Source organism: Mustela nigripes, chromosome 12 (genome assembly GCF_022355385.1).
Source record: "Mustela nigripes isolate SB6536 chromosome 12, MUSNIG.SB6536, whole genome shotgun sequence".
NCBI lineage: Eukaryota > Metazoa > Chordata > Mammalia > Carnivora > Mustelidae > Mustela > Mustela nigripes.
In genome coordinates, this window is record NC_081568.1 from 146,764,816 (window position 1) to 146,786,558 (window position 21,743).

Genomic DNA, 21,743 nt, shown 5'->3' on the forward strand with positions numbered 1-21,743 from the left:
CCACGGCCTCTGGGCTCCTTCCTGCCTCGGCAAGCCGCCGAACCCCAGGTCCGCTCGATCTCCTCCGCGCTTCTCTCGGGTCCCGAGGCCGCCACCCTGGTCCCCGCCGCCCGCCCCGTACCCCGGCCTCGCGCCCCCGCCGATCCCCCGGGCCACACCGCTACAATGGTTTGCGTTCTCCGCCCTCTCAAGTCTTCTCCGCGCGGTGCTCCTTCAGGAAGGCGCCTTTTGCGGCTTCTCACCTCTTACTACGTCCTCCCGTACCGCTTCCGATCCGCTCCCCGCGGCGACGGACCGACTTTAACCGCGTCAATTTCTCGCTGGTCACTGCTTTCCCGGGCGTTACTTCAGGACTGAGGAGGACGCCGAGCCTGACTTGGACGGAACGAAAGCCCGCACATGCTGCTTAGAGCCGGGAGAATTAGCTGCCCTAAGAGGAACGCCAAAGAGCCTGCCGTGGCCTCTGGGAAATGTAGTTTCAGCGCTCAAAGCTGCCGGGCGTCGTTTTGAAGGCTGGGCCCTGTCTGCGCAGGCGCGCGATATCACTTTCTCCGCCCCACGCAGGGGCTGGCGCTGGCCGCCGCTTCGCCCTCTGGGAAGTGGAGTCTGGGAAGCCGAAGTGTTGCTGCTCTAGGACTCGCGGCTCCCCGGGCAACGCGCAAGCGCAGTTCCGACCCAGGCTGCCGACTCCAGCTCATTGTGTTCAGCCTGCGATGTGGCGGTTGCGGTTTCTCGCCGCGGGCAGAGGCTCCTCCAAGGGCAATCCTGTGGTGACCAGGTACGGCGGGCAGAGCCGCGTCGGGAGAGCGGGATCGGCCGTGGGGTAGTCGGGCCCTGGGGGGCAGGGCTGCGGGAAAGAACGGCGACTCGGTACGGGTAGTAGTCCGTGCCGGAGGACGCTGATCCGATACCCCAAACTTCTCGGGACATATGACTGAGCTTTGATTCCACAGAGGAAAGGGGAGGACGGCCAGGTTCAGGCTGTTGGCTTTAGGGTCCGAATGTGCGAGCGCATGTGGAGGAGGATGCGGTCCAGGCCTCTGCGTGTGTCTCGGAGGAGCCGACTCCGGGGAGCCGGGGGACGCCTCCAGAGGTGGATGCTCCGGGCTGTGACGGAGCCCTGTCTGCGGACCTCGCCGAGGCCCGGCAGCCGCAGCCGCAGTCGCGGCAGCAGCTTCCGCGAGGACCCGGCAGAGGGCCGGAGGGGCGGTTGTACGAAGGAGACTCCCCGCCGCCCAGACACACTGCCTCTCGCCCACTCTGGCTCTTTGTCATCCAGACTGGGTGGAGGGGAAGAGGCCTGAGGTCAGAGAAGGGGTTGGCCTGAGAGGCCTTGGCAGTGACGACCCAGCCCTCGTAGTTTGCCTTTGGAGGAGAAAGAAGACCATCTTTCTCCACTTCATCCACTCTCCTTCCAGGCTGGGGGGAAACTTCTCTTGAGACCTGTCAGGTAACTTCAGGGTAAAGGCCAGGGGGTGGGTAGAAATCCCGAGATCTGGGGCGGAAGGGTGCTTTCTGCAAGGAAAACCCAACGTATTTAAGATACGGGAAGATGTGGAGGATTTGACTTAGATGCTGGGAGAGAGTGTGGGGCTGGGAATGGCCGCATGTGGAGGGATCCCCTTGACAGTGGAGGCCGTCAAAACTATCCAAAGAAAGAGGAGAGAGAATTGGGAACAAATAGGAACCAAGAATCTACTGCTTCAGGGTACTGGGGGACTCCTAGAATGGGAATGCTCACTGCCTCAGTCTGGACTGTCTGTCCTCTGATCTCTTTTAACCCAGTTCTCCTCATAACAGGTGTGTAGAAGTTTCTAGCCTTGGTCCCATTTTGCCAGTCTCTGAAAGGGCTTATCAGAGAAGGAATGGCTGTCAGGCACCTGCCACCCATGGTCCAGGTGAGTGGGGAGTTGCTGCAGGGTCCCCACCCCCCCCAAAATTGACTTAAAAGTTTTGAATGTAGAGGTTTGGAGAGGGTGGGCTTGTTTTTTTTTTTTACCCTAACCAAGAGCTTTTCTCTTAATCCAATCTCAGTTAGAGGCCTGACCCCGTTCCTCTTGTATAAAGATATAAAGATAGATAGATAGATAGATAGATAGACATTCTTCTTATAGATATATTGACATATTATTTATTGACATTGGGCTTCTCCTTAACTCCTTCTCAGGGCACACCATCTCTCTTGGCTTCTCAGCCAAGAGTTTCTAAGCAAGGCACTAGTTGTGATCAGAGGGGACAAGGTCATATTGTCCAGAATAACTGTTCCTGTGGGAACCGTGTTCGTGTGTTGGAGGTGAGTAGGTGAGCAGCCAAAGACAAGCAGGAAGGAGTTGCTCAGCAACAAGTAATAGGTGCTGGGCCATGTTCTCCAAGACATGCTGGGAAGACGAGAGATGGGGACACAGTCCCTAGCTTCTTGGAGTTAACAGTCCAGAGCGGGGGGAATCTGAAAGTAAACAAGAACCCACAGTAAAGTGGGACGGTGCTTTGCTGGGCCTGCTCACTTGAGAAGGGAGTTGAGGACGGCTGTGCCCAGGAGGAATTATGGAGGCTGAGGTCTGGGTAGGATTAGGTCATGGGGTGGAGGAGGGCATATTGAGGGAAATGGGAGAAAACGTTCGGGGCGAAATGAACAGCAAGAATGAAGTCTCAGTGCTGAGGAAGCCTATCTTCTCCACACAACGTGTTTCTTCAAGGCAGGAAGCAAAGTCTGATAAAAGCTCAGCCCCGGGACACCCTGAGGAAATGCTTACTTTGTCGTAGAACTCCAGCCCACTCTGTACTGTCCTGCACCTCTCAACGGGCTCCTGGGCCTGCCAGGCTCAGCTCTTCCCAGAGAGCCACGGGAGGGGGTCACCGCTGGTCACCAGGGATGGGGTTTGCTGTTACAGGAATCAGTGACCTTCAAGGATGTGGTCGTGCTCTTCACCCGGGACGAGTGGGCACAGCTGAGCCCTACTCAGAGGGCCCTTTACAGGGATGTGATGCTGGAGAACTACAGCAACCTGGTCTCACTGGGTAAGTGGGGGCCTCCGAGGGCTGAGCTTCACACATGGGGATCCCTTAGGGACCCTTAGAAACTCTCAAACTGGTTCCACACAGAAGACTGGGCTGGGAGTGGGCTGATCGATGATGCTCTGTTCAGGGCTGCTGCATGCCTACCCCTGGTGTTCTGAGGACGCAACCCCTTTGGAGTCTAAGTGCAGATGCTTCAAAGGCGACGGGGCTGAATCCTCTCTCTGTGTCAGCAGGGAGAAGGACATGGGAACAGCTGGTCTGTGTCAGGCCCCAGGCTTCTGTTCTTCCTTCTGAAGAACTCACCTGTGCCCTGGCCTTCCTATCAGGTCACCTTTTCCAGGAAGTCCCGAGGACCAGGTCTCTTCCTTGCAATGATTTTATCACTGGTATGAATAAGATGTGGTCCATTTTTCCCCCAAAAAACAGGACTCTTAGGACCCCAGTCAGATGTGTTTTCCCGACTGGGAAAAGGAGAAGAATGGATGCTGGAGGACACGTCGGGAAGCTTCTGTCTTGGTAAGAGCCCTGCATGTGGGAGGCACCAGGAGGGCCTCCACAAATGCTCCAGACTGAGGAACACTGTCTTTTCCCTTCTCATTCACCGCAGCATCTGGTTGCCACATTGGTCCCTGTGTGCATGGGAGCCCTCCTATCCATGAATTTTCTCCCTATTTGGTATTGATTAATAGTCTTCAGTTTGGAAAAGGCCTCCAGTGTAACCTAGGCCGCTCCCCCTGCCCCATGCCTTGTTTAGCATCTCAAAGTACGGTCTCTGCTGGCGGTTCTCAGTGATGAGGAACCTCGCCAGGTTGCACACACGGCAGGGTGAGATGGGCCGGCTAACCATGTGCCTTCTGAGCAGCCGTGCCAGCTAAACCCTGCATGCTTCTTCAGCCACCTTCGTATTTGTTCATCTGTGTGTGCACAGATTCAGCCAACATTTAATTACTCTCTGCCTATTGTCAGCACCTCACCATGCAGGAAGTGTCATGAGAGTGTGGCTAGGATTACACTTGGCCGGGTCCCTCCTTTGGCACCTGGTAGGTGGCATAGACTTGTAGCCCGAGCATATAGAGAACGTGACAGTTTAGTGATTGTTACTTGTCTCAAGGAGCCCGGTGGGTGCCCCTCCCTTTGGTGCTAAATTTTCTAAGAGAGCATATTGCCTTATCCAAGGCATTACGACAATTCTGCTTGAGCTGGCGTTTTGCAGGCTATGAAGTATTTTTTAAAGCCTTTTGGTACTGATCTTTCACCCAGCAAAAAAGGCAGGGATTTATACGTGGAATGTCTAGGACTCAATCTGTTCTGGAATTTAAATGTCTTAACTCTAAAATTCAGTTTTCCAAAGAAATCTCTTCTAACTTACCTGGTAGCATTCTGAATTTGTGTGTTCTGTTATACCCAAGCTAAGGCATTTTTAGTATTTCATTCCGTACTATACAAGCAGGGTTCTGACAAAAGAAGGGGGGCATGGAGGAATTAAGCAAAAGAACCTTATCTGCTGTCCTGGCACTTGAGCATAACCTCCTCTATTCTTCCATTACTCCTCATTACCACGAGTTCTTTCCTGTACTTGGGTGGGGGGAATATGAAGATGAAGGAGTTTTGTGCCTAGAAACAATTTGACAGTCACGTGTGGGTAATGACCTGAAAAACCAGGTGGTCATACTACAGGCCTTCCCAGTGCCTTTCCCAACTCTCAGGGTTCAGCACTTCGTCTTCCTGAAAAAGGTTTTGGTGACCCCAAAACCTTGAGCTGATTCTGGAGGGATGACCAGTGGTTAGCACTGATCAGGCATGGGAAGAAGTCTTACTTTATATTTCCCAATAAAGTTTTGTGGCTATTCCTCTCATTATCTATTGAAGATTTATTTTTACTTTTGAACAGAACCATCTTCTGTTTTCTTAGCCAGAAATTGCTGCTGTAGAGAAATGGTAGTCATTTCCAATATCTATTGCCCTCTTGTCTCTCTCTGTCAGTATTCTTAAAGCATTCATTAGATCATTTTTAGTTTTTTTTTTTTTTCTTATTTCTGTTTCACTTCATGATGACTGATGAGGACTTCAAAATGCCATCTAGAATTTCTCCATTGCTGCACCAGTGACTCCTGATTTAGAACAGACACTTATTTTCAGTTGTAGGGAGAAGAAGTCCTTCTGATAGGTTTTCTCTTCTCAGGGCCATGCACTAGCAGAGGGAGAAGAGAGTTGGCATTTGAGCACCCGGGAACTACTACCGTGCTAGGTGTTTTCCAAGGGAATTTATGTGAATTGCCCCCATTCAGTCCTTACAACCTGTGAGGCAGGTCCAAGGTTACCTGAGAGGCAACCCCGCTTACAGAAAACCAGGCCTCCCCATGGTTAACTCATTTGGACAGATTTAACATTGCTGTTTCCTGGCAAGTCAGGATAGGGGTGAAGCCAGCATTGAAACCCATCTGACCCTCAAACTCATGCTCTCCTCTCCTCCAGAAGAGCTTCAGTCACCTAGAAATTGTTTACTCAGTGAACCTATGGATAACTACCTGGTCCCTTAATTTGGGTCATGTGCTAATAACTTTTCATAGTTCTTCCGTATTTATTAATCCTTTGAGGTTTCTTTCTTTTACATTGGTTATACATTTTACCAATTAGCTTTAAACTGTTGGTGGGGGTTTTTTGTTTTTTGTTTGTTTGGTTTTGGTTGTTTTTTGTTTTTGTTTTTTTATTTTTGGGGTTTTTGGTTGTTGTTTTTTTTTTAGCCACAACTGGGCAAAGCATTCATGTAAAACTTTAACACTTTATATTGTGTCTTCTTCCCCATTTCCAACTTTATCTGCTTTTTTTTTTCCTTTCTCCCTCTTAAATTGGTTGGGAATTTTTTTCGGAGTTTCAGCTATATCTCTTACAGGCTGTAATTTTACTTCGACACTTGTGGTCATTTCCTTGATTTATTTTAAAATGAACATATTTTGATGTCTGTATGTTCTGTATACAAACAAGAATCAGTGGTATTTTTTGATAGTCTGAAGAGTAAGGAAACAGCACCCCTACCCCCACTGTCCAGCCAAAGTAACAAAACGGAGGGGCACCCATGGAGTCACTGCCCCTTCCACCTCTCAATAACCTCCAGAGCCACTAGCTTATCACCAGCAGCCCTGTTCCTCATCATGGTCTTTCCGCATGTATCTCTGGCTCTGAGCAGTCACAATCAGCTTTGCGTGCTTTAACGTTTGATCCATGTATTGTACAGCAGATATCTTTCCACAGGCTGTACTTTTCAACCCTTGCTAAGATGTGTAGCTCTGCCCTTCGATACTCCCTCAGCGGTGATATATCAGCTTCTCCATTCTGTGGCTGGTAGACCTGTAGGTCGTTTCTGGACGTTGCTGTATAGAATAATGCTGACCGAATATTCTTATATGCATTTCCTCATACGCATGGGCATTCTTCGGGAGTCTTTAGGTGTGGAGACACTGGGTTTAAGGGTATATGCTTCGTCAACTCTGCTAGATTTTCCCAGATTACTGATTAAATTAGTTGTTCCACATTATACTGATAGTTGACGCAAGTTCCTGTTACTTGATACTCTTGCCAAAATTGGGAACTGTTAGACTTTTTTTCCCAGTCCCACTCCTGTGAAATGGTATCTCCCTGTGGTTAGAAATTACATTTCCTTGTTTCCTAGTAAAATTGGACATCTTTTTGTGTGTTGCTAATTTGTGTTCTGTGACTTACATGTTCCTATTCTTTGCCTGTTTTTCTATTATAGTTTTATCTTTTTCTTACTCATTTGTAAAAAGTCGTATGTCTTCAGGAATCCAGGATTTTATACAGTAATATATATATATAGTGTATATATATATATATATATATATATATATATATATACATGTATATAATAGGAACCCAGTATTTTATCAGTTAATATGTGTGTCACCCTATAGTTTCTCTTCTTTACTAACAAATTCTTTTTTTTTTTATTTTTAATTTTTTTTAAAGATTTTTAATTTATTTGACAGACAGAGATCACAAGTAGGCAGAGAGGCAGGCAGAGAGAGAGGGGGAAGCAGGCTCCCACTGAGCAGAGAGCCTGATGGCGGGGCTCGATCCCAGGACCCTGAGATCATGACCTGAGCTGAAGGCAGAGGCTTTCACCCACTGAGCCACGTACCTGTTCTTATTTTTAATAATTAAGTTTTATCACAGTAATACATGTATTTCATGGAACTACAGTGTTGAATATAAAAAACAAGTGGCCCCTTTGTCCCCCCTTTTCCCCATTCTCCCCTCTGGAGAGATAGTCCCTTTTCTCTTCCTTTAGCTGATTATTTGATATAGTTGCTTCCAAATAATGACGTTTTTGCTCTCCCTAAGAGTTCCCTCTGACCTCTTTGTAGTGAATCCCCTTTCCCATCCATAACCCAGGCAACCCTAATCTGCCAAGATTTCACAGGAATGGACACATAGCCTTCTGTGTCTGACTTCTGTCACTTAGCACAGTATCTCTGACGCTCCTCCTTGTTGTTTCACGTGTCAGAAATTCTTTGCTGTTGCTGAGTTAGCACCCTGTCATATGGTGATAGCTCTGTTCAGTCATCGTTAATGAGCATTTTGGCTATTTTCAGGTTTTGGCTAAAGCTGCTATGAACAGTCTGGTACAAGGCTTCTTCATGTGGCTGTATTTTAGTTCATATGCTCTTTGTAGACATCTGTGCTCACCAAGGTACGTGCCTAGAAGCAGGAATCCCAGGTTGTGCAGTAGTTGTGTGTTGAAACTGGGACACTCTTTTCAGGGGACGCAGGAGCCAGGTGCCCCTTACTGTGCTGGGTTGGACTCCAGCACCTTAGCAGCAGCTCTGCAAGGGGCCACCCCTCCTTATTCCCTCTCTCGGGGGAAATCACTCTATCTTTCACGATTGAGTCTGTCACTGGATTATTTTGCAGACAGACATCCTCCTGATGTCAGTTTGAAGAAGTTGACTCATCTGATGAGAGTTTTATCATGACTGGATATGGCTTTTCCAAATCCTGAAGATGCTGCTATGTTTATCAGTTACATTGATTGGTTTTAAAATGTCAAATCAAATTTGCCTTCCTGGAAAACCCCAACTTGGTTTTCATTTCTTGTTTTCAAAATATTGCTGGATTAAATTTTTACATCTGTAGTCATGATAAATTAGTCTGATCTGTTCCTCGTAATATTTTTGTTTTTGATATCAGGGTAATGTTAGCCTTATAAAATGAATTTGGACATTTCCCCTTCCCTATTATTTTTTGGGAAAATCTGTACAGAATTGGTGTTATTTCTTCTTCCTTAAACGCTTGGTCAACCCAGTGAAGTTTTCTGGGCCAGGAGTTTTCTCCATGGGAAGGTATTAAACTGCAGATTCAGTTTCCACAGCTTCTTTTCAGTGGGCCACAAATGTTAGCTGCCTCAGCCTCCCTGAATCCTGGGCTCTGTCACTTCAGTTCACTGAGCCTTCTGGGCTGTTTTGGTCCCTGTGCTGGGACCTGGACACTGTCCCCGGGGCTAAATCCCTTGGCCTTCCCTTGTCTGTTTGCTTTCTTCCAGGGATCTCCATCCTTCCCTGTCATTTGTCCATTGCCTAAAAAGTTGTTTCTTTCTCTCTCTCTCTCTTCCCACCGCTCTGGTTTTCTAATTGTTTTACAGTGGGAATTCTCAGAGTTTTCAAATTCTGCCATCATTTTTAATTTCCAAGAACTCTTGTTCCTCTGGATATTGCTTTATTTATATGCTAGTATTCACATTTTATGGCTAAAATATTTTACCTCTAAAGATAATGGTTTTTTAAAAACATTTTTCTCTCTCTTCATAAGCTCTGTGTTCTCAAATTTTTCTCTTTGATTATTTTGGTATCGCTTTCCTGTTAGAAGCTTTCCTCCTGTATCCGGTAGTCCCTGATTGTCTGCCCAGGTAAATGGTGGGAGGATCAAGGTTCTTTCTGGAAACTCTTAGTGGGTAAGTGGGGCTTGAGTGTTTCACCTCCTGCCACCGGCTTCCCTGGTGTCTTCAGTCCAGAGTACCTTCGATTTACTCCCTCCAAGAGGAAAGGCTGGGACTTCTGCCAAGTTGGGAGAGGGGAGTCCCCAGGCTCCTCGGACTGGGGGAAGGAACGTGGGGGCCTAGTAGCTTTGTAAACTAACCTTAAAGCAATGCTCCATTATCCATTCCCCACTTCCAGAGGTACCTGATGGTGCCAGTTCCTGAAACTCTAGGTAATTTGGAAGTAAATCAGGTTAGTTTCTGATCCTTCCTGGGGGTGACCTTTTGAGTACATTGTAAATGGGTTTTGATCATACCACTTGCATGCCTTGTATGAAACCCTGGAGTTATATAGTTTAAGACCATACTTTGTTTTTTGTAACATGGGACAATGCAGCTAGGGGTATTGCTTCTTAATTCAGCCCACTCTGAAGTGACCTGGGGGCCCCGGGGAGTGCAAATTCCTTGTGCTCAGATCTTCAGCAGGGGTCCAGTCTCTCCTAACTCAGTTCATCTTCAATGTGGGAAAACTGGATGCACTTGACTCCCCTCTTAATTACATGAGTATTCTCCTGAAACACTAAATATTCAGAAGACAAATATTCTCTTTAAAGTACATGATTTGATTTTATGACCACAATCAAGAAAAGGCTTTAATAGATATAACTACCCAGCAGCTGCTAGAAAAGAAAGCCAGCATTTGGTTATTTTTGTTGAGCTATAGTATATCCCTTTTGAAAGCCTTCTGCTAGATTTTTTTAAGTAAAAATATTTTATAGTAATACTAACCCAGGAAAATACACAAATTATAAGTGTAAAACTCAACATATTTTTGCTGTGTAAATACTGTATAACTGGCACGTGTAACAAGAAGAATGTTACCAGCACATCAGAAACTTCACATCCCCTCTATTTCTTTTGTTCTAAAGATAACTACTACCCTGACCATAGGCTTGTTTTGCCTGTTTTCAAAGTTTGTATAAATGGAATCATACAGTATGTTTGAGATTCATGCACGTATGGCAACAGTTGGATCATTCTCACTGATGTACAATATTTCACTCTGTAAACCTACCAACATTTCTGCTTTCTACTGTTGTTAGACATTTGATTCATTTCTAGCTTGGAGCTATTATGAAGTGTACTGCTTTGAATATGCCTGTATGGCTTTTAGAGAATATAAATGTACATTTCTCTTGGGTATGTAGTTATGAGTACTATGTTCATGAGTATGCAAACTTTAGTCGACACGGCCAAGTAGTTTTCTAAACTGGGTAGACCAGCAGTATGCGAGGGTTCCGTATTCTCTATAGACCTAGTATTACCATTTAAATTTTTTTTTCCACCATTCTAGAGGATTTATGGTTCAACTTATGACTGATGAAATTGATCATCTCTATTTTTAATCTAATATCCTCCTCTTTTGGAAAACACTTATTTACTGTAAAGAGAGAGAGAGCACAAGTGGGAGGGGCAGAGGGAGAGGGAGAGAGAATCTCAAGCAGACTTCCCCGCTGAGCGTGGGGCCCAACTCTGGGCTTTATCTCACAACCCCGAGATCATGACCTGAGCCAACACTAAGAGTCGGACACCTAACCAACGACAGCACTTATGTGCTCCTAATATTCTCTTTTGTAAAATACCTATAAGTCTTTCTTTTATTTTCTATATAGTTGTCTGATCTTTTCTTATTGATAGGTTTGCTGAATATTTCTTTTAGGAACTCTGCATCTGTTTTGATGAGAAAAAGTGGTCTGTGAATTTTTTTTTTTAATTGTCTTCATCATATTCTGGCAGGTTGTGCTAACTTCATAAAACCAATCAGAAATATTTGTTCTTGTCAGTTCTTTGAAAGAGCTTGTGTAAAATTGGTGTTATTTCTCCCTTAAATGTTCATATAAATTCAGTACTGACGCCATCTCTGCCTGGCAGTCTCGCAGTGAGAGGTTTTTATTTATTTATTTTTTAAAGATTTATTTATCTGAATGAGAGAGAGCGGGCAGAGAGTATGATCACAAGTTGGGGGAGGGATAAAAGGAGAGGGATAGAGAGAGAATCCTCAAGCAGACTCCCCACTGAGCACAAAGCCTGACATGGGACTTGATCCTAGGACCCTGAGATCATGACCTGAGCCAAAATCAAAAGCCAGCCAGTTAACCTACTGAGGCACCCCAGGCACCTCTGTGAGAAGAACATTTTAAAATGAAGATTCAATTTATTTATTAGATGTAAGACCATTCAAATTTTCTGTTTCTTTTTTTGTACCTTTCTAGGAATTTGAGCCTTGCTCTAAGTGCCCAAGCATATTGACATAAAGTTTCCTCATTAAGTTATTATCTTATAAGTCTCTGTGGAATCTGTCCTGATGTCGACTTTATCGTTATTGATATTAATAATTGTTGATATTAGTAATTGATATTAGCAGTCAATTAGTAACATTAGTAATCATTATTGACAATTAGTGATTAGTGATCATTAGTAATTAGTAAGGCACACACATAATTATTGTGTGCCTTCTTTTTTTGATTAGTGTTGCTAGAAGTCTCAATTTTTATTAAGTTATTGATTTGTCTATTTTGTTTTATTTTATTTGTCTTTTTTATTGTCTTTTTTATTTTTTTATCTTTCCTTTTATTTTTCCTTTTTGTTTCATTTGCTATTTTTCTAATTTCTTGAGATGTACACATGACCATAGCTGCATCCTATCAGTTTCATTTATTAGATGTAATAAATATTTTTATTATCATTTAAATTCTAATTGTGATTTTTTTTCTTTCATCTCTCAGTTATTTAGAAATGTATTGCTTAATTTAGAAATATCTGGGTTTTTTAAGTATCTTTTTGGTATTTTGGTGTTCATTTCCAGCTTAATTCCCTTGTGTTCAGAGAACATACTCTTGAGTATTCTCATTCCTGTGAAATGTATTCATTTACAGCCAATATAAGGTCAGTTTTGGTAGACGTTCTCTATGTACTAATAATATGTGCTCTGTCATTGTTAGGTATACTGTTTTCAAGTCTATTTTGAGTCAGATTTGTTTATCAGATTATTGAGAGCATCTCCATTCTTAAAGGTTTGATTTCTGAGTTATTGAGAGTGGTGTGTGAACACAGATTGCTAGGATTATAAAGATTTCTCTGTTTTTGTTTTTCATTTTCTCAGTTTCTACTCAGTTTCTACTTTATACATTGTGAAGTTTATGCACAAATGTAGATTTGTTATATGTTCCTGGAGAACTGTCCCTTCTGTCAATGTGAAATATCTGAAAGTCTATTTTTTCTAATATTGTAAGATTTGTCTGATTTTATATACCAGCTTTCTTATGGTTACTGCTTGCTTCATAAATCCTTTTTATTTTCTATATTTCTATACCTATGTTTTGGTATTTCTCTTCTAATAAGCATTTAGTTGGATTTTTTAAATCCAGTCTTACAATCTTAGTTTTTGTTTGTTTGTGACAGAGATCACAAATAGGCAGAGAGGCAGGCAGAGAGAGAGGGAGAAGCAGGCTCCCTGCTGAGCAGAGAGCCCGATGAGGGGCTAAATCCCAGGACCCCAAGACTATGCCTGAGCCGAAGGTAGGGGCTTAACCCCCTGAGCCATACAGGTGCCCCTGCTAAGTGTATTTAATTACATATATATTTTCAACCTCTCAAGACATAATTATTGTGTGCAATAATACTTACGTGTATTCACATATTTACTTTTCTATTGCTTTTCATTCCTTCTTACATTTCCATGTCTCCACCTGGGATTTTCTTATGCCTAGAACATGCTTCTTACTGTGTTTTGTTTTGTTTTTAATATGGGTCTGCTGGTGACACAGTCTCTGTTTTTATTTGTATAGAAATCCCCATTTCATATTCACTTTTTAAGGATATTTTCTTTCTATTGAATTATTTGGCAGTTATGTTTTTTCAACACTTCCTGATGTTGGTTCATTGTCTTCTGGCTTCCACTGTTTTTGTTGAAAAGATGGCCTCCAGTCTTACCTTTTTTTCTTCCCTTTTTTTTTTTTTAATTTAATTTTTTAAGATTTCATTTATTTATTTGAAAGAGAGAGACACAGTGAGAGGGAACTCAGCAGGGGGAGTGAGAGAGGAAGAAATAGGCTTCCCACAGAGCAGAGAGCCTGATGCAGGGCTCCATCCCAGGACCCCAGTATCATGATCTGAGTGGAAGTCAGATCCTTAACAACTGAGCCACCCTTTTTTTTTTTTTTTTAATTCTTTAAAAGTAACGTATTTGTTTTCCTCTCAAACAACTGTCAAGATTAAACTTGTCAAGATTAAACAAGATAAAACCAGTCGTTTTGTGCTTAGTTGAATTTTCTATGTATTTATCCTGCTTGGAATCTCTGGTGCTTCTCAAATTCATTTTTCAGCCTTTGTGTGTTTCAAATAGTATTTTTGCCCCATTTGTTTCCTTCTCCCATTCCAGAACTTGTCACACATGTGTTCAGTCTCTTCATCATGACTTGTAGGTTTCTTTTTTAACTTTCTTCAGCAACTTTTACTGTAGATGTTTTCTGCTTATGTATTTTTCCATTGCACTATTGCTCCCTTCTACTATGTCTAATATACTATTAAATCTATCTGTTCAGTTCTTAATTTCAATTATTATATTCTTTTGTAGAATTTTCATTTGATTCATTGGTCAATCTCCTGTTGAAATTCTCATTCTTATCTGTATAATTGAACACATTAATCACAGTTATCTCAAAACCCATGTCTGATAACTTAGATGTCTGAATTCTGTGGGTCTTCGTGTATTATCTGTTTTTTCTCTTGATTTAATTTCTTATTACTCTGGTACATTTTGATTGAATCTTTGATATTGTATTTGAAGAAGTGAAGAGGCCTTGGGTGATGTTATATTCCTCCAGAGAACATTGCCTTTTTTTCTGGCAGACAATGAGCGTAAGGGAACCACCTTAATCCAACCAGGGACGTGTTAGATGGAGATTGGGCTGTGGTGTTTATATAAAGCTTTGCCTATCTCTTCTTTGCCCTTGCTACTAGGTTGTAGCTCTCCAGGAGTGCATATTGAGAGCTTTACATGTTTACTGTGACCACTAACCCCTTCTTTGGAAAATCCTGATCTCAGATTTTGGCTCCATATTTTCTTAAGATTAGAAAATTTCGAAATTCTGCTTAGCTTTGGCCTCTTGTCCTGAGAGGTTTTAGAATTCAGCAAATTCTATAAGGGAAAAAACCAGTAAGTATTGGGATTACCTTTCTGTATTTCCCTTTTCTCCCAAATATTGAACTATCAGGTTGGCCTTGAGTGACATCTGATGCCTTTAGATAGAAATTTGTTTATCAATTAAGATTTTCCAGTTGTTTTCTGCAAGAATGTCTGCCACAGCTTACTTTATCAGGTCCAGAAATGAGAGTCAGCCCTTAAGGTGTTAACATTTGGCAATCCTGGCATTTAACTGACCATTTTTGTTTTGAGCAACATTAGTCTGAGCTCACCAGGATTTTAGCTTTAAAATGCACCTGTTTAACTTTCTTTTCCAGATAAGTAAAGAGGTTAGTTTAGTTTGTTTTGTTGATTATAGCTCTTTGTAGATTTTCTGGAGTGTGTAGGAAAAAAGTAATGAGGAGGCTTGTTCTTGATAGGACTTTCCAGGAATCTTTGCATCATTGCAAAGTAGTATCTAGCTTTTATCATTCATTTCTTAGTACAAAGTCTTAAAGAGACTTAACACAAAAGGCAGATAATCACAAATACATAGGAAAAACTAGTATGCAGTCCAGAACTCTGCTTGTTAATACAGACCTACCTCATTCTGTTGTGCTGTGCAGATATGCATTTCTTAACAAATTGAAGGGTTTTGGCAATCCTGCTTCAAGCAGATCCATTGATGCCAATTTTCCTGCAGTGTTGGTTCACTTCATGTCTGTGTCACATTTTGGTAATTCTGGCAATAAAACTGAAAACTTCTGGAAAGGATTCACTATTCTAGATACCATTGAGAACATTCATAATTTATGGTCAGAGGTCAAAAAAATCAATATTGGTAGGAGTTTGGAAATTGATTCCAAGGTTCATGGGTGACTTGGAGGGGTGCAAGACTTCAGCGGAGGAAGTCACTGCAGATGTGGTAGAAAGAGCAAGAGAACTAGCATTAGACGTGGAGCCTGAGGATGGGACTGAATTGCTGCAAGCTCCTCAAGACAACTTGAACGGATGAGGAGTTGCTTCCTACAGATGAGCAAAAAGAGTGGTTTCTTGGCATGGAATCTACCAAAGAGGATGCCGTGAAGGTTGCTGACATGACAACACAGTATTTAGAATAGGGCATAAAGTTAGTTGATAAAGGTGAGGCAGAGTTTGAGAGATTGACTGCAATCTTGAAAGAAGTTGTACTGTGGGTAAAATGCTATCAAACTTTTAACACCTCATGCTACAGAGAAATCATTCCTGAAAGGCAAGAGTCCATCGATGCAGCAAATTTCATTGTTGTCTTATTTTAAGAAATTGTCACAGCCACCCCAGCCTTCAGCAGCCATCAACACTGAGGCAAGACCCTCCCCTAGCAAAAAGATTTTGCTGAAAGCTCGGGTGCTGGTTAGCACTTTTTAGCAATAAAGTACTTTTTAATTGTGGTATGTAGAGTATTTTTCTAGAGCTAATGCTGTGCTACTGAAAAGACTACAGTATAGTTTAAACATAACTTTTACATGCACTGGGAAACCAAAAAATTCATTTGACTCACTTTATGGCGACATTCACTGTATTGCGGCAGTCTGGAACAAAACCTGCAGTCTCTCTGAGGTATGCCTGTGCCGTGAAACCAAGGGAGACAATTATTGAGAAGTGCAGAATTTGTCTGTGGGGAGAGAAATAATTCTGTGAAATAATAAGTTGGACCACAGCCCATATCCTAATAGCAGAGTCCCATTTCTAGTGACTAGTATACCGTTTTCCCCAGTTGGGGCCTCACCCTCTAAGGTGTACTGGGTATATCCAGGCAGATTTACTGCTTTGTTCCTAATATTCCCTCCTGACATACACATCTTCATGGTGCATTTTCCTCATATAGATGTTATATTATTCATATGGATTTAAAGACTTTACTTCCTCACTAGTAGTAGGAGGTCCTAATTTTATTAGCAGATATGAGTGTTTTACACAGCCTTTACTGTGGCTTTTTTATTACCCATCTGAATGAGTGTATCAAACATAAAAATGGGGGCGCCTGGGTGGCTCAGTGGGTTAAGGCCTCTGCTTTCGGCTTGGGTCATGATCCCAGGGTCCTGGGATCGGGCCCCACATCGGGCTCTCTGCTCAGCACGGAGCCTGCTCCCCCCGCCCCCGCCTGTCTCTCTGCCTACTTGTGATCTCTCTCTGTCAAATAAATAAATAAAATCTTAAAAAAAAAAAAATGTTGCTTTTATTAGTTATAGAGAGTTGAATGACTTTTCTCCCAAGTGTTGACCTCTAGTTTCCCTGGTTTCTTTAGGCTGCATGTAGGTTATTTCAAACACCGTACCATTAAAACGGACAAGGTACATTTTTTTTCTTATATATTAGCATAGTAGGGTCTACGTAGGCTTTTTGAGGCTTAGAAAGTCAGATAACTTATCTGTAGTCACAAAGAAAATGAATATTGTACTCAGGATCTCCCATCCCAGGCCTGTGACTTCTGAACTCAAGCTCCCAAGCTGTCCTGCTTCATACATCTGACATTAAATCAACCCCTTCCGGCTACGTCCTTTGCTCACCTCTCTTACCCTTTCCTTTCCTATCTTCCCTTCAAGATGCCTTGAAAATGGCAACCTCTTTGTCAGCATTATAAACAGGCTCATCTTCTTACCCTAACTAGATAAAACATATGTTTATGTTTGATGTCTTTCAGACTGGATGACTATGCCTGTGAGTAAGAACTCTCCTCCCAAGCCGGATATTCCTGATCAGGACTTGGATCAGTGGATGATAAAGGAAGGATTCACTAGAGATAACCACTGGAAATACGATTGCCAGTTGGAATGGCAGCATGGAGGCCAGGGGGTACTTGCTCACCAGAAGACCCCATCTGTGCTCCACGCCCAGGCCAGGGATGAACCTGGGAAGCACTGCACTGTGAGCTCATCTTTTGATCAGGGTCAGGAATTTCAATCTAGCAAAAAAGCCTTTGAGTGTAGTGAGTGTGGAAAAGTCTTCACTAAAAGTTCAACCCTTAATAAACATCAGAAAGTTCATACTGAAAAACTGAATGCAAATCGGAAAACTGTTATTAAAGAGAAGCGATATGAATGTAGAGAATGTGGGAAAGCCTTTCACCAGAGTACACACCTTATCCACCACCAAAGAATTCACACTGGCGAGAAACCGTACGAATGTAAAGAATGTGGCAAGGCCTTCTCTGTGAGCTCCTCACTCACTTACCATCAGAAAATTCACACCGGAGAGAAACCTTTCGAATGCAACTTATGTGGGAAAGCTTTTATCCGAAACATACACCTTGCCCACCATCATAGAATTCACACTGGAGAGAAGCCTTTTAAATGTAACATATGTGACAAAGCCTTTGTGTGCAGGGCACACCTTACTAAACACCAGAATATTCATAGTGGAGAGAAACCTTATAAATGTAATGAATGTGGAAAAGCCTTTAATCAGAGTACGAGTTTTCTTCAGCATCAAAGAATTCACACTGGAGAGAAGCCCTTTGAATGTAACGAATGTGGAAAGGCCTTCAGGGTGAACTCTTCCCTGACAGAGCATCAGAGAATTCATACTGGAGAGAAACCTTATAAGTGTAGCGAATGTGGGAAAGCTTTCAGGGATAATTCATCCTTCGCTCGACATCGGAAAATTCATACCGGAGAGAAACCTTACAGGTGTGGTTTGTGTGAGAAAGCCTTCAGGGACCAATCAGCCCTAGCCCAACATCAGAGAATTCATACTGGAGAAAAACCTTACACGTGTAATATATGTGAGAAAGCCTTCAGCGACCATTCAGCCCTCACTCAACATAAGAGAATCCACACCAGAGAAAAACCTTACAAATGTAAAATCTGCGGGAAAGCCTTTATTCGAAGCACACACCTTACTCAGCATCAGAGGATTCACACAGGAGAGAAGCCCTATAAATGTAATAAATGTGGGAAAGCTTTCAACCAGACTGCAAACCTCATTCAGCATCAGAGACATCATATTGGAGAAAAGTGATAGGATTATAGTTTATATGGCAGAACTTTGAGACCAAGTGTGTTAATTATTGAATGTAAGCGAATCCATTCCAGAGAATAGCCATGAAAACTTCGGTGAAGATGGAATTTTTATTTACAGAGAGTCAACCTTCACGGTACTGTGGGTTTGAGAATTTAAGAATGGCATGCCCTCCTAATTCAGAACTGCCTCAGTTGAATAACAGTAATGTTTAATTAGTCTGAATTATCAAATATTGTACCCAAAATGAAGCTTCATTAACAACACAGAAATTAGATGATCTCATTTACATTTTGACTATTAAGAGAAATTATAAAATTGCAGAAGACCCAGGGGAAGAAGCAAAAGAACAAAAAAGTAAAAATGGCCAATAAGCATTTCACTCACTTTTTTTATATAAAAGGGTTTCTACTTTCAGTGGAACCCTTTGTTCTCACCCACCCACTTTCTCAGTGTAGGGAAAGTGCAGTCACCATGCATTGGCCCCAGAGTTACCCAAATTATGTTTCCCACCTTCTGCTTCAAACCATCTTCTCAGATCTCCCTGACTTAGTGTCCACTGGCTGCTTACCCATATTCTTCTTCTGGGACAACACATTTGAATGGTATGTCCCTCTTGATTTAGCACCTCCTAACTGGTGACATCATGTCACTTATCACCCCATTTGCCCTTGGGGAATGTGGTGATCTGGCCTCCCACACAGTCCATGATTCTGGTTATCGCAACCAGACCCAGCATTCAGAACTCCAGGACCTCTGGGAGACAGGTTGATCAAACTTCTTGAGTTACCCAGTTCCTTTGGGCCTCACCTTTACTCTGACACTGGGATGGTACCTTTAAGTAGGGGCTAGGTTGTGTAGACATTACCTCCAATTGCTCTGCACTGTCCTTACCCCACACATAAGCTCAGCTTCAGATGTGACAATCCAGCCACTTCACAGTGTTCTAGACCCTCCCCACTTCTGTGATTTGCCATTTCCTAACATGCAGCTGACACAAGTTAGAGCCCCAAAGCTAGTCCTCAAAGGCTCTGACCCACTCTTTCCCTTGGCTGGCAGTCCTCTGTGTCCACTGTGCTAGTGGATGTATTCCTCGGCCCCAGAATATGAACTGCTGCATCCTGGTCCCTGCACTTCTTCCATCCAATTTTCGGAAGGTCTCGAGTGTTCACAGAGCAAACAGCTTTGAATTTCTCCTTTTGCATTTGGAAGTGGGCATTTCCTCTCCTCCATCTGGGTGTTCTATTTAAAGACTGTCCCATTCTGACAGTGGTGAGCTATCCGTGGAGTAATTCCATGGGTCAAGACATGGTCAACAGCATCGTGACGTTCCCTGGCAGGGGACTGTCTATGCCCCAAACTTGCAGCGATACTCTGTTCCTGCAGGTACAGTTCCTTCTCCATCTTTGATCCTTCACCGCTCTCAGTAGAAAGCACAGAGATAAAATAACATGTGTGCCTTCACACACACACAGCCCCTGGTAGCACTGTCCCCTTCCCCCACCACAAAGGACGGGGAGCCTGCACTACTGCAAACTGGAACAACACACCACATCATGAATATGGAAGAGCAAGTCCACCGTTGTGGGAAAAAGTGGCAAGTTCTCAGTCCGTGGAGGTGCTCTCCATCAAGTTGGGCAGCCCACTGGCCCCACAGATGCTGCACCTCAACTCCAAGTTACAGAAGAGGACAGTCTTTTTCCTGGTGGAATTCTAAATTCACCTTCCATCGAGTACAGGCTGCCAGTGTGGGCAGGCATCTGTGAGGGGGTCAGCAGCAGCTCATGCTTTCTCCCCTACTAAGCTGCAGATGAAGCAGCATTTTGAGGGGTGACTTGGAGCTCTTTGTACACTGGGCCCCCACATGTTCATCGGCAGCCCCCAATTCCACAAAAACTTGAAAACCTGCTCACTGCTATAGATCCCTACCTGTAGTACCAACCATGTGACCCACCTGCCCCTAACAATCACCCTCTTCCCTTGAATCCCTGTGGGATGCTGCTCAGCTGAGTTCAATGTTCATTTTGTTTGTGTTTAATGAGAGTTGCTGCCGCGGGTCCTGTGCCTGCAGTCAAGCCAGAGCCGAGACCAGGTGCCCCTGAGAGCCTCCTTTATCCCGGGGATGGCACCGGCAGCTGTTCCTGCACCAGAATCCATGCAGCCCAAAAGCCCTCAATCTGGGATTGCTCCCTGCCCAGTCAGTGCACAGACTTCCCAGCGCACCCATGACTATGCCGTCACAAGATCACGAAGGAGCCAGTCTCCCCACCCCCTCAACAGGACTAGAGAGACAGAGGAGCCAGAGAAGCAGATCTAGACCCACTTCCCGCATCTGATGCACCAGAGCTCTCCTGGTCTACCATGGAATTGCCCAATGGTCAAACTCAGTGGCAGTGGCAGTTCCGCTCTGCCCAGGGGAAGGGTTTGGGAAGAGGATTAGCACCGTAAACCTTGTTAAAAGTCATCATTGGCTTTGGGCTCCCGTGAATGCCCCCCGAAACTGCCAGCTCTTGGGGGAAAAATAATTGCTGCAGTCTCCCCTTTCACATTCCTCTAATGCTCTCTTGTCAAGTCTTCCCATCTCCAGCTGATAGATTGGGCGCCTGGGTTCTCCCTCGTCTCCTGAGCTCGCCTCACTCTGCCACCAGTGTCTGCCCAAGACATTGCCTTTCTCCATATTCAGCAATGGCTTTTAGAATGGCACCTTGACCCTCAGCGGACTGGGGCTTCCCAGTTATAGTACCTGAGCCTCAGAGTCTTGGAACAAAACAACCCTACTGCATGCATCTTTGGTTGAGAAAACAACTTAATTCCCTCGAACATGAATTTAGTCCAAGTGCATACTCTCCAGCTGTCTTGATTCCTCTTCCCTTTGCCCTTTGCCCTCCTCTGCCCTTTACTGGATTAGCCAGCAAGGCCATGTGGACACATAAAACACTCCCGCCTACAGTGGGAGGAGTCCCAGCTTCTGGCCCCTCCTTGACTCCTGCTAAATATATTTTTGGTAATATTTTTACTTTTAGTATTTTTATACCAGTTTGCGAAGGCAAAAAGAAAATACAAGGTTTGTTTCGATCACTCATGAACTTCTCAGTGACGCTGCCAGTGCCAGGATTTGGTCACTCGGGCATGTTCCTCCTCAGCCTGTGTGTTACCCTGTCTATGGCTCATCACTGTTCTTAAAAATTGTTGCCATAGAATGGCCCATCAGTGTTTCTGAAAATAAATGAGAAAAGTACACAGTATTCTAAGAGGTACAAGCTGCATTTGTGTTACCTGGTTATCTCTTAAGACATGGCCAAAAGTAGTGCTTCTAAGCGTTTTTATCTTTGTATGGCCAGTCTGGTCCTGCCCACAATAAGCATCCAAACCTACCTGGTCCCAGAAACCATAGTTCAGGCTGTGGAATAGAAGAGAGCTGTATCCCCAGTCGTCAGTGACAACAGTTAACATTTGAAGATGTCCCGCAGGCCGGGTACTGTTGTAAGCACTCTGCATGTAATAACTCATTTAATCCTCACAATTCTGTGAGACTGTCTCATCCCCACTTGA

General features: G+C 43.7%; 1 protein-coding gene across 2 annotated transcripts; it reads left to right on the forward strand.

Moving 5' to 3' along the window:
- Window positions 1-622: 622 nt before the first annotated feature.
- ZNF454 (zinc finger protein 454) lies at window positions 623-21,743 on the forward strand. Of its 2 annotated transcripts, XM_059416142.1 has the most exons (6): window positions 623-778; window positions 1,280-1,450; window positions 1,801-1,898; window positions 2,892-3,018; window positions 3,445-3,534; window positions 16,876-21,743. In XM_059416142.1, exons 3-6 carry the CDS (start codon window positions 1,866-1,868, stop codon window positions 18,189-18,191), a joined length of 1,566 nt encoding a protein of 521 aa, XP_059272125.1. In that variant the 5' UTR covers window positions 623-778; window positions 1,280-1,450; window positions 1,801-1,865; the 3' UTR covers window positions 18,192-21,743. The 2 variants fall into 2 exon arrangements, with proteins under 2 accessions (XP_059272125.1, XP_059272124.1); XM_059416141.1 differs by lacking the exon at window positions 1,280-1,450 and having other exon boundaries at window positions 624-778.

Bases quoted from the DNA above. Each gene is read 5' to 3' on its own strand.
- ZNF454 (XM_059416142.1), top strand. From the start codon at position 1,866: ATGGCTGTCAGGCACCTGCCACCCATGGTCCAG. The intron at 3,019-3,444 runs GTAAGTGGGGGC...CCCAAAAAACAG, and splicing joins CAGCAACCTGGTCTCACTGG to GACTCTTAGGACCCCAGTCA. The intron at 3,535-16,875 runs GTAAGAGCCCTG...GATGTCTTTCAG, and splicing joins GTCGGGAAGCTTCTGTCTTG to ACTGGATGACTATGCCTGTG.